At 36.9% G+C, this 13,021-nt stretch overlaps 1 protein-coding gene across 2 annotated transcripts in view; it reads right to left on the bottom strand.

Moving 5' to 3' along the window:
* The window catches only part of XPOT (exportin, tRNA), a 38,190-nt gene that overhangs the window by 3,449 nt on the left and 21,720 nt on the right, over positions 1–13,021 (bottom strand). The window contains exons 17-24 of one of the 2 annotated variants that reach the window (XM_008572267.1): positions 11,903–12,141; positions 10,705–10,990; positions 9,465–9,654; positions 8,787–8,903; positions 8,503–8,618; positions 7,770–7,817; positions 4,007–4,078; positions 1,304–2,018 (exon numbers count right to left, since the gene is read on the bottom strand). In XM_008572267.1, coding sequence (XP_008570489.1) covers positions 1,875–2,018; positions 4,007–4,078; positions 7,770–7,817; positions 8,503–8,618; positions 8,787–8,903; positions 9,465–9,654; positions 10,705–10,990; positions 11,903–12,141 — 1,212 coding nt within the window. In that variant the 3' untranslated portion in view covers positions 1,304–1,874. Of the gene's footprint in view, positions 1–1,303; positions 2,019–4,006; positions 4,079–7,769; positions 7,818–8,502; positions 8,619–8,786; positions 8,904–9,464; positions 9,655–10,704; positions 10,991–11,902; positions 12,142–13,021 lie in introns of those variants that run through there. The other variant, XM_008572268.1, reaches the window with a different exon arrangement.

Genomic DNA, 13,021 nt, shown 5'->3' with positions numbered 1-13,021 from the left:
GGTGGGGGGTGGGGGGGGTGGGAAGGGAAGGTAGAAAGAGGAATACAAATATATTTGTATTAATGCATCTTAATTTGAATCCACAGTATTTTTTTCTTTTTAAAATTGTGGTAAAAACACTTAAAATTTACCATTTTAACCACCTTTACATGTACAGTACATGTAAAAGTCAACTACATGCGCATTGTTGTATACCAGATCTTTAGAACTTTTTCATCTTGCAAAACTGAAACTCTATGCCTACTGCACAACTCCGCATTTCCCCTTTCCCCAGCACCTGACCACTACCATTCTATTTTCTGCTTCCATGAGCCTGACTACGTTAGATACCTCCTATAAGCAGAATCAAGCAGTATTCGTCTTTTTGTGACTGACTTAAGCAAAACATCTTCAAAGTTCATTCATATTGTAGCACATGGCAGGATTTCTTTCCTTTTTTAAGGCTGAATAATATTCCGCTGCATGTGTATACCATATTTTCTTTATCCATCATCTGTAAATAACATAAAAGTTGCTTGATGCCACAGGATTCTTATGATAACTTATCAAAATCACCTCAAACAGTTCCTCACCACAGAAAGTTATATGACATTTTCTTTCTTTTTTTTTTTTTTAAAGATGAGCGGTAAGGGGATCTTAACCCTTGATTTGGTGTTGTCAGCACCACACTCTCCCAAGTGAGCCACGGTCCAGCCCTATATGACATTTTCAAATGTAGTACTTGTCAGACAGGCTGCATTGACTTCTGAGAAGATGGCTCTCCTAAGCAAGGGAGACTCAAGCCCCAGAAGTGTGAGTGGGACAAACACTACAATGCTATGGCTGTTTTCATGTGATAAGAGGGGTAACTGAGCTGAGCTAGACCAAAAGAAAGAGATGATTCTCTCTACTAAAATTCTGCAAAAAGTGTTGTCAGAATATAAGGCATAAGGCATGTAGTGGATTGAATTATGTCCCCACCAAACTACCTGAAACTTGAATTTTGTCTCTGAAGTTTTATGTATTAGAAACTTAGCCCCCCCACTGTGACTGTTAAGAGGGTGGGAAATCCTATTACGGCAATTGAAAGGTGGGGCCTTAAAGAGATGATTGGATTGTAGGACCATGCAGTAGTGAATGGATTAAAAATGGTGGTCAGGGGTGTGGTTCTGAGGGGCTTTAAAAGAGGAGAGACTGTCTCTCTTGCTCTCTCTGCTCTCTCCGCTTCCACCGTCTTGAAATGTAAGACCCCTGGGTCACTGTTGCCATCACCAAATGGACTTTGGACTTCTCAGCCTCAGAAACTGTAAGCAATACATTTCATTTTTCTTGATAAATCACCCAGTCTCAGGTATTCTGTTATAGCAACACAAAACGGACTAATACAAGGCATATATGAAACATTTCGCAATCTAGAAGAGTATTAGCTGTAAACTGAATGGTATATTTCTACTTTTGATGGGCACTAAGATAACATGAGTTATTAGTAATTTACTGTTTCACTAAACTTTTAAGTTTACTTATATATACAAATGATAACCAAGAAAGTCATTAATATCTCTGAAATTAAAGGTAGTATGTCATGAAATGAGATCATAAATTCATTACAAATGAGTTAAGTTCATTAAAAAAGAGTAATTATAAATTACCCTTATGTGACATCTACCTTATTTCTCAATTTTTTCAAAGCCTCTTTTTTCTTTTTTTTTTAAAAGAAGACTGGTAAGAAGATCTTCACCCTTGACTTGGTGTTGTCAGCACCACGCTCTCCCAAGTGAGCCACGGCCTGCCCTTCAAAGCCTCTTAAGAATCAGCATTATAAGCTTTTAAAAAACACTGTTGGTAGACATCTGTGTTCATGGGTTGGAAGACTCAACATTGCTAGAGTGTCCATACTATCCAAAGCGATTTAGAAGTGGAAATGGTGCTGAAGAGAAGTGGAGATCCACCAGGGGCAGTGGCATCTGATGCTCTCTTGTTTCTCCTTGATGTTGAGCTGCTGCCATGCCCATGCAGGGGCACTTCTCCATCTGCAGTACCTGGGCCAAGGCGATGTAGTGTTCAGGGACTCAGTGAAGGTCATAATAGTCAATCACAACATACACAGGGAGCTGGGTAAGGGCATCAGAAAACTGTGTTTTTCAACATAAGTACCTCAGTCAGATTCAATACCAAAACCCCTGGGTGCAGATCATGATACTTAAGAACATCATCACCCTTCCTATGGAGAGCAGGTCCTGGTGGAAGTAGAGACCAAAAGCAATAAGGAGATTATATAGCACATAAAAAAAAAAATCGAGAGGAAGAATGAGGAAACCATCAATAAAGAGGAGCAGGGAGAGAAGAAAATGGAAGTTGCTAATCAGCGAGTGCTATGGGTTGAATGTGTCTCCCAAAGGTTCATGTATTAAAAACTTAATCCCCACTGTGACAGTATTAAGAGGGTGTGAAATTCTATTATGGCAATTGAAAGGTGGGGCCTTGAAGAGATGATTAGATTGTGAGGACCTTGCCCTTGTGAATGGATTGATCCATTCATGGAGTAATGGGCATGGTTCTGATGGCTTTAAAAGGGGAACAAATAAGGAGGTTAGTTCTTTCTTGCCCAGCCATTTCTCCTTGTGACACCCTGCCTCACTGTAGAGCCACCACCAAGAAGGCCCTCACCAGATGCGCCCCCTGGACTGGGGACTTCCCAGCTTCTGAACTGTAAGAAATAAATTTTGTGTCTTTATAAACTACCCAGTTTCAGGTACTCTTATAAGCAACAGAAAATGGACTAATACAACAGGCATAAAGTCTCAATTATGCAAGATGAATATGTTCTAGAGGTCTATCTAATGTTGTATAGGTACAAGACTGTCCTGATAATTAACAATACTGTATTGTACATATAAAAATTGGTTAAGAAGGTATATCTCATGCTAAGTGTTCTTACCATGGTAAAATAAAATAACCAAAACACTGTTGAGGAAGAAACAAATGTTAAAGTCTACACAAGAGATTGTAATTCTGTTTTTTTATCGTTTGTTTGTTTTGGGTTTTTTTGTGACCGGTAAGGGGATCGGAACCCTTGGTTTGGTGTCGCCCGCACCGCGCTCAGCCAGTGAGCGCACCGGCCATCCCTATATAAGATCCGAACCTGCGGCCTCAGCGCTCTCAGCGCCGCACTCTCCGGAGTGAGCCACAGGTTCGGCCCGTAATTCTGTTTTTAATTAAAAGTTTGATACCTCATTAGCTCCATGTACCACCACGTAAGAAGTCTGGAAAACTATTTGCCAAGAAAATAACAGTGCTATTATACAAATGATAAAATTGCAAAAATAAAAGGTAGCTTTCCAGCCACTTTCCTCAAAATATAGTTTCAGATTTACAAATTAAGCATTGATGATCTTAGCATATGTACAATGTACTACCTGGCACACATCTTCAGTACAGAGGTTCTTTATGTGCTGTGGTCCCTTTTGGCAGTCTGAGGAAGACTCCTTTTAGAATGTTTTTTTAAAAACGCATAAAATACAATACATGGGATTACAAAGGAAACCAATTATAATGAATTATGGTTATCAAAATATTTTAAGTGTGGTAGAATAATAAGACTTATTAAGTCATTAGGTAACAAGGTACAGTGATATTGCCTAATAACTTATAATTTCAAAACAGAGATAAGCATAAACAACGTTTTGAGATATTTGCAGCGACTTATGTGATATGAAAATATCTGTGATTTCTGTTGGTGAAAAAAATCATAGGTAACACTATTACTGTGATCTGTCACCTGTATTATACAATGGTAGGAAATAATATTTCTGTTAGAGGTTAGTGAAAATAAAAATATAAAAATTTTCCCATTTGACTTCACAGATCCCCTGAAGCCTGAACTCCAGGGTAAGTACTCTTGCTATCCTACACAAACCAAAACATCAAGTTGAATAGTTTTGCTTACTTGAATCAAAATTTAGATTGAACTGTGCAGTCACATTTCCTTAATTAAATTAAGAGCAAAATCCACTACAGCAATTCTTACCTGAATTATTTCTGGAGCTACCTGCAAAGAGGGCAGGTATTCTTGTTGAAGATACTGAACACATTCTGGGCCCTGAAGATTAAAAGATCATTATAACTTCATTATTTTCTTTCTTGACATTAGTAGTGTATAAAAAGAAACTAGAACAACACGAGTACTTTAAAGACTATATAGTATTGTAATTAAGAATACAGACTCTAGAGCCAGGCCGCTGCCAGATTTGAAGCTCTGGTAACTTGGGCAAGTTATTTAACCTCTCTGAGCCTCAGTTCCTCCATCTGAAATACGAGGTTATTATGAGGATTCAATGAGTTAAGAAAGATAAAGCTCTTAGAGTAGCACTTAGCATTCACTATATGTTAACATTACTTAGTGTTAAGTATTGCTAAAGATGACTTAAACAAATATTCTTATAAATCCAGGAGATCACAATGCCAGAGGCTTCCATGGACTTAAAGGGGAAAACAAAGAAAGGTGCTCCTGTTCAGTCTATCACTGAGCGGATTATAGGGTGTCTGTGAATGCAAGGGGGGAAGCCTTCAGCCGGTGCCAGGGCAACCATTATCTTTAGAAACTAAAATACAAGCAAGACACAAAACATGTTCTTGAACATATACAAGAACACATATAAGATAATAGCAACAAAAGCACATCCTCTTTTTCCTGTAAAACAAACTAGGGAACAGGAATTTAGTAGCCAGATGGAACAGATGAGGAAACCAAGAACCAGAAGGCAAGTTGCCCAGTCTGCTGCTGATGAAACCTTTACTAAAAAGCAGGTGGCTTGACTTCTAAAGCCATAGCTCTTCAATAGAGGCCATCTTCTAGTATTTCCAGATGCTAAAACCCATAATAATAGTTTTTCTGGCTTTTTTTTTGGTGAGCTTAGTGGAAGGAAGGGAGAATTCCACAAACTAAACTCTGAACACCAACCATTCCCAGCAGCTACAACAGCTACAAAGGAATGTAGGATAAAATGTGAAAATGGTTTCCCTACACCAATGTGTTTCTTCCGAGAGTGTGGCCTCAAGCAAATGTAGCAAAATCCAATACTTCAAAAAAAAAAAAAAAAAGTTATTTCACTTTCACACTTGATTCTAACTTAAAGGCTTTATTATGCTGATGATCTCAATCTGGTCCAACTAAAATAAAAGTAAGAGTTATCAAAACAAAATCAATCCATCTCTCTTCAGTGCACTCTTCCCTGCAATAACACCTGGATCTCCTGTTTAATATTCCTACTTCTGAATGAAAGGAAGTTCATTCATGTTTCCTCTCTACCTTGACTCTTGGCCCCTCTAATCTAATGAATCTAGGTCACTTTAAAGGAAAACTGTTCTTAATTAAGAAGAGGTAACACTGGATCTGAAAGTTTTCCAGATTCCTTCTACTTTCCTGCTCACCTTTTTCTTTAGTTTACCCTCTTAAAGCTTACTTCCTATGCATTGTCTATCATCTCATATAACACCACTGTTACCACTTAGAGTTTTTTTTTTTTTTTAATCCAGAAAGGTAAACTTGTACCTCAAGAAAGTCAAAAGAATGAGAAAATAGAACAAAAAGCAAAAATTTTTCAAATATAATACCATTTGACTCAATTCCTGTGTGTTTAAATTAGGTTTCTAAGGGCCAGCCCATGGCTCACTTGGGAGAATGTGGTGCTGATAACACCAAGGCCACAGGTTCGGCTTCCTATATAGGGATGGCCGGTTAGCTCATTTGGGAGAGCGTGGTGCTGACAACACCAAGTCAAGGGTTAGGATCCCCTTACTGGTCATCTTTTAGAAAAAAATAAAAAATAAATAAATAAATTAGGTTTCTATGGCCAACACAAACACTTCTGAACTATAAATACCATTCTTTTTTTTTTTTTTACTGACCAGTAACGGGATCGCAACCCTCGGTGTCGCGCCTGCACCGTGCTCAGCCAGTGAGCGGGAACCGGGATCTGAACCCTTGACTCTCCAGTGCGCCACCGGGCCGGCCCTATAAATACCATTCTTTCTGGGTTTTTTTCATTCTTCATCCTCCTTGACTCTAGCATTCAACAATGCCACTCAGTCTCTTCTCTTGAGACTCTCTTCCTTTAGCTTTCATAATATTCTAACCTTTGGTACTATTTCTAGCTTTCTCTTCACTTTTGCTTCAGCCAAGGTTCTTTTTGTCTTGGTCTTAGAAAGTCTCATTAATTCCTACCACTTCACTTTGAATGACTATATGCTGTGGACTCCCAAATCAGTATTTAATTCTAACTGCCTCAGACTCTTATTCCAATCTACTCTCTGAGCACTTTTCCCCACCTAGCTATCCTAAATTACAACTCTGCTGCCTACTGACTTCCCAACTTTTCACACATAATGCAAGGCTTTCAACAACCTTATCCCATCTTACTTTTTTAGATTACTTCTGTCTCCGTACTTTAGCTAAACAGGATAATACTATTATTTCTCACCAAACCTACTGTGTAACACCTGATCTGTCTTCATACACCCACTTAGCTCTTCCCAGAATGCCAGCTCCCTCTCTTGTCAGTCTAATCAATCTACATTCGTCTCAGGGCCTATCAAAAAAAAAAAAAAAAATCACTTCTTGCCTATGGCCTGCGTAAGACTGCCCCCACTTAGGCAAAATTGCTTATTTGGCTTTAATTCCACAATATTTTATACATCTTTCTTAATGTACTTAACCCAATTGAGAGTTATTTATGCATCAGTCTCCCTTGATTAGGAACTCCATAAATATTGGACTTTTTATTCATCTTTATTTGAAAACACACCCCCCTCACCCTAGCACATAACAGGAGTTGAGAAAATGCTGCTGAATCAAAAACACTTCAAATCTCTACCAGAATCAAAAACTCAAGTTCAGGGCCGAGCTTGTGGCGCACTCGGGAGAGTTCAGTGCTGGGAGCGCAGAGACGCTCCCGCCGCGGGTTCAGATCCTATATAGGAATGGCCCGTGCACTCACAGCACTCACTGGCTGAGCGCGGTGCGGCCAGTCTCAAAAAGGACAAAACAAAAAAAAAACCCCCCAAAAAACTCAAGTTCAAATGAGTGAGTGGGCTGAATGGAGACTGGCAAACAAGAGCTCATGTTCTTTTTAGGGCATGAGGGGAACTGCTGCTCTTTAGTTGACTGAAGCTATGTGGAAATGCCAGTCCTATGTTGGCATTCTGCCGTTGAGAGAAATCGGATAGGAATTTTTGTTTAAAATAGAAAAGTATCTAATTTTTAAATGCTGGCAAGCAATTCAAGTTACTTAAAAATATGCAGAATCATGTATGATTTGTACAAATGATTAGATTGACAAGGAAGAAGAGGACGTTCTAAAGTAGTGAAGTGCTCTATTTGTAATACTAAGAAGTTGAAGAAATCTGGCTGTGAGGAAGCCTATTAGAGGGTGAAATCTGTATCCTGAAATTCTGGTTGATTTTTCAAATCCAAGAAAACTTACGATTTGTAATAATGAATATGCTAATTTTTAAAGATGCTACAAAAAAAAACCTAAAAAAAAAAAGATTTTTCAAATCCTTTGTCGAACCAAAACAAACATACATTTTAACCTTCTTGTTACCAAAAACATGAATGACAGTAACAGATACTGCTAACCTCATTCAATCCCTCCCTCATATCTGAAAAAGAACTGAAGTTAATGACCTTTTATAAAAGATATAGCTTTCAAGAACAAGATGAGTCAAACACAATTAAAACCATAACAAATATTAACACATGAGATGAAAATAAAGAGGAGTACAAAGCTTACCCGTTTGAGATGAATTGTTTTCAGTGTCACTGCACATTCAGATAAAGCCTGTGAAAAACAAGTTTAAGAATTTTAATATGGTCACTTCTTGGTTGCTGATCCAACTTTTCATTTACCTGGCCACTGTCCAGGGAAATATTTACCTTTGAGGAAAGGTAACAGGCAGGTGGAATAAGTGGGTTGGATAGAAAAAAGAAGAAAACAGAAAAATACAAAATGCTGTCTTACTGTAGTAAATTACAAGTATGAAATCTAGCTTTTACTAGGTTGTAGGAAAGTGAGAAAAGGGAACTGTTTGACATGAAGTATTCTGAAGATAAGATTTGGGGAACTATCATATATGTGGGGGAAAAGTTACCATGTAATGCTCTTAATGATTAGAGAAAACCACTAAGAATAAGTTCTAAAATTAGAGTAGTAGGAGGAAACTAACAACTCAATTTAAAAAAAATATTTGTATCATGTACCCTTTCATGGTCCTAGAAAAAGAATCTTGGTTGTTAAAGCTGAAGGAGCTGAATTTTATATATTCAACTTTAGCACTGGAATACAATAAGAATCCACAAAAGGTCCAGAAGGTATCATCAACCTTTTAAAAAAATAAGTCCTAATTTGAATCATTAAATTAGAAAAACAAAAACCAAAAATAATAAAACATAATACAATCAACCTAGCACTAAAGAAGAAATTGTCAGTATCTACACAAGGCATACGAAGAATCCTAGGTGCTTACCAATACTGTTTGTGCATCTGCCAGGTCAAAGGTTTGTTTTAAAGGTGCTAGGAAACATGCAGGAACAATGTGCTTATAAACAAAATCAGCAAATCCCACTGGTCCATCTTTACCTCCTGTCAAGAGAATTCAAATTTTCATCTTGTATAAAAAAGAAAGTCAACTAATTCATCACTGGGAAAATCAACTCCCAGTTCCTGTCTGTTAGGACCAGGGTTCCATCTCATCTAGAAGAGTCTTATGAAACAGGTTGGGGAATAAAGGCTAAAAAGAAATGATCTTACCCCAGAGTTCTACCAACTTTGAGAGGATGATAAAACATGTTTTCTGTGCAATTGGATCTGGATATTCAACTGCTCCTTGGATAACAGTAACCAGCACTCGTTCTACATTCTCTGCACCTGAAGAGAAAAACTTGAGTTTAATTTAAAAAAGAACTAGAAAGGCAACCTGAAGCTCTTATTTCATATACAGTAACAAGTCAAAAAGTATTACAGAGTTGGTAAGACCCCTTGATTTTTATTAACTGGTCACCTAAATTTTAAGCATTAAACATTGAAAAACCAGTATTTCCTAGATATTTTGCTCTCTGGATTTCCTATGCAGCAGTATTCTCTATTATGAGCTATAAATTCCCACTTACTTTTAATTTCAAACTGGCAAATTGGCCGGTAAGACTCAATTGTCAGGTGAAGTCTGATAAGTGGTTAACATGCTATTTATATTCCTAGAAACCAATTAAAGAATACTGCCTTGGGAAATAAAGAACTGAATACAAATAAATTTTGAGGTGCTCTGAGAGTGATTGATTCCCAGCCTGAAAATAATGAACTGTCATCCTAGGGGCCAACATACAACTACTTCACAAGTTTCATGATTATTTCAACCTGCTCTTGGCTCATATAGATGTACAACTGTGACAAGGACTTAGGCAGACAAATCAGGCATGGCATGCATCCCACCTTGATTTGCTATAACTTCGCTCATTCCACTGCCTGTGACTGTTTGCAGGAAAGCAAAGTAACTCCTCCGCAACATTTGCTTCTCTAAAGCAGCAGATTGGTCGTTTTCTTCTGCTGGTCTGAGCAACACTTCAAAAATTGCATGAAGCAGGGGCATAAACATCTGTTGTAAAAATGGGGATACCTGTATCTGAAGATAAGAAACAACTATTACTACTCCAGAAATGAGTAAGAAAATGAATATGAAACTTAGAAAAATAATTTTTATGTAAGGTCTTTCTCCAGAGTTTCTATTTAGAATATATATTTACCTAATTCAGTTAGCAAGTATCAATGTAAGAAAAAATCTATATAACATACACATCACTGAAAGCCTCAAGATCATTAAGTTTAACCCTTACAGCCTAAGATTCAGGTTAAAATAACATGCGGTCCAGTATATTTAACAATCAAATATTGCCATGGATTATTTTCAAATTTAAATTCTCAAAAAATATATTCTATTGTTAAATTATCAATTAATTTATATGATTGAACTCTTGGGTTTTATACACCCGTAAATTTCTTAACTTCTCTGTGCCTCAGTTTTCTCATTTATAAGATATAAATACCTACTTATTATAAGGATCAAATGAGTTAATGTACAAAAACTGTTTAGAACTGATTCTGAACACAGAAAGCACTATGTAAATGTTAAGCCATTTTTATTAGCCAGCTTATACTAGGCTTAAATTTCCTTGTACACAAAACTAACTTTAGCACACTGAATTATTTTCAAACTCCTGCTTGAGCACCCAAATTATAGTGCCTTGTATTTACCTCTTTAGACATTTAGTACTCAATATGGTTTTTATTTGCTTTTCTAAAACAGAAGACTAGTCGTTTTCTTCTGCTACACAGAGCAGATAATGTCTGTTTTTATTAAAACATCTATTAAGCATGACCTTTGTGTCAGACAGTGTGCGAGATATTATTTTTATTTGCTTTTCTAAAACAGAAGACTAGTCGTTTTCTTCTGCTACACAGAGCAGATAAGGTCTGTTTTTATTAAAACATCTATTAAGCATGACCTTTGTGTCAGACAGTGTGCGAGATATTAGGGATGGTAAAAATACATGACCCATGTCTGAAGTAACTCATTTTTTAAAAAATTAAGGACAAATATCAAAACATGCCTAGAGATAAATACATCTTATCTTTTAAGTCAGAAGAGCCTCAGAGCTCTGAAGATTTGTGGTACCTTAAATTTGGCTGTAATCTGATTGATAAGAGGAATGAACTCCTGGAGATCTTTTGCTTCACAATCTTTGAGCATGTGTTCTGAGGCAGATGGAATGAACGGAAGAACTTCTTCCTCTAAGCAAATAATCATTCGATGAAGGAAAGTGCGAACTCCACTTCTGAGAATATCCTTTTGTAAGGGACAACTGAGGGCTGGCAAGAATGTCTGTAAACAGTCCAGATAAACTTCGGAACAGCCACACTGTTTCACAGTTTGCTTGTTGCTGAAAGCTTTGCTGGTTCGACTGTATAAAGCAAAAATCAGGCAACTACATTCAACTTTATCCTTTAGAAGTGTTATGGAGTAATCAGAAACAATGCACAACAAATTATAAAGTTGACAGAACTAAGTCACAATTACTTCCACCTTTAGCTAACTTGGTTATTGGTAAACTATTGCTTCCAGTTACCTTTCTAGAACAAATGTACTCAGATTAAATGAATGAGCTATAGTTAATATAATACTTGCAATATGAGTCCATCTAAATGTCTTACTAAAATTCTACTGATAAAGTATGCAGAAAAAGAAAAAATCCACTTATTATGATTAGGCTGTACTAGACAACCTGCAAACTACCCATTTAAACTTAGAAAACAATCTTCAGAATCAAGTTATTTATACCACCTCTCTAATATATAGCTCTTGCCCTGAAGTAGCCTGCAGAACAACTTCTCTATCTAACTAATTAGCAATCACCATGAATTTCATTGCTGTTATTGTTTGCCAATAAAAAGTATAAGTAGTGAGGAAAAAATGGCTGTTTGGGTGGTCTTCAAGACACAAATGCAACCATTAAAGAGAAGCCTCAGGACCTTCCCTTTAAGGTACCAAGACCAATTTAGGATGTCCTAACACACAAATGGTATATAATCACTTTAGCTAATTCCCTTAAACACATAATCAGTTTATACCAAAGAAATCAAAGGAGCTGAAGATTCAGACAGTTGTCAGAGCAAAATTGCAGAATGGTATGTGCTCTATTCTTTTCCTCAGCTAAATCTTCCAATTCACTCGGTTTAGTAAAGAAAGGTTTAGACAATTCTCTCGACAATCCAGCTTTGGAAACACACGTGTGCCCAATCTTAAACGGTCTAAATAAGTGGTTCTGTCTGTGTACAGGCAAACACTTTACAATGTTAACTGCAATTATGCTCACCTGGCAAATCCAACAGCATGGTTGAGACAGTCTGCTAGAGAAGCCTGCCTTTCTTCATCTGGTGCCAGCATCAATTTTTCTAACAGAATTTTAAACTTCTCCATTAGTGGAGTCAACAGATTCCTCATTAAAGCTTGCTTCCTTTCTGCTGGGTATTCGCTATTAACAATCAGCACTCCAGCTGTCTCATAAATAAATAATTGATCATCGCTGCTCAACAAGGACTGGTAACCATTCTCCTAGAATGAAATTCAGTCTTATCGAAGTTTCTCTTTTTTGAGTTAATCTCATTTAATCAGAATAAGTGTAAGATGGACAGGAGATGTAATCTATCACATCAACTCATTGTTAAAAAGCAGATATAAAACAAACCTTCTTTTATATCTTTTAATCTTATAAAAACAAATCTTCTGGGGCCAGCCCGTGGCTCACTCGGGAAAGTACAGTGCTGATAACACCAAGACCACAGGTTTGGATCCCTATATAGGGATGGCCGGTTAGCTCGCTTGGGAGAGTATGGTTCTGACAACACCAAGTCAAGGGTTAAGATCCCCTTAACAGTCATCCTTTTAAAAAAAAACCAAACAAAACCAAATCTTCTCCAAGGACCATATAATGGAAAGAAAACCAAATTAGAGGTCAACTGATCATGGTTCCAATTATAGCCTTGACAAGAATTTGCAAATGTTCACATAATTATTAGACTTCTGTTTTCCTTTTGTAAAAATCTTGTTTGTAAGATTGTTATAAGGCATACAAATTTAACAATTGTTTTTTTTTTAAGATTGTTATGAGTGTTCATTTGTACGAGGTATGCAAAAGTGCTTTGACTGTTAGTATAAAGGCCACACAAATTAATATTTTGAAGTGTTTAATAACCCAAACTGCACAATATATGTATATACACACACATACAACACTTGTTACTATAGAACATTACAAAAATAAGACTGAAAATGGAAAAAATAGGTCTCATGCAAGCACAAGCAAACATTCTATACACTGGTCAACTTTTATTACCAGGTTTTGTTTTGTTTTGTTTTTTACATGTATGCACTCAGAGAAGCTGGGGTGGGAAGGTGGAGAAGTCCAAGTCCTCCTTAGGTCCAACACTAAAAT

Source organism: Galeopterus variegatus, unplaced genomic scaffold, assembly GCF_000696425.1.
Source record: "Galeopterus variegatus unplaced genomic scaffold, G_variegatus-3.0.2 Scaffold771, whole genome shotgun sequence".
NCBI lineage: Eukaryota > Metazoa > Chordata > Mammalia > Dermoptera > Cynocephalidae > Galeopterus > Galeopterus variegatus.
Note: the sequence above shows the minus strand (reverse complement) of the source record. Positions and strands in the feature narration are given on the sequence as shown.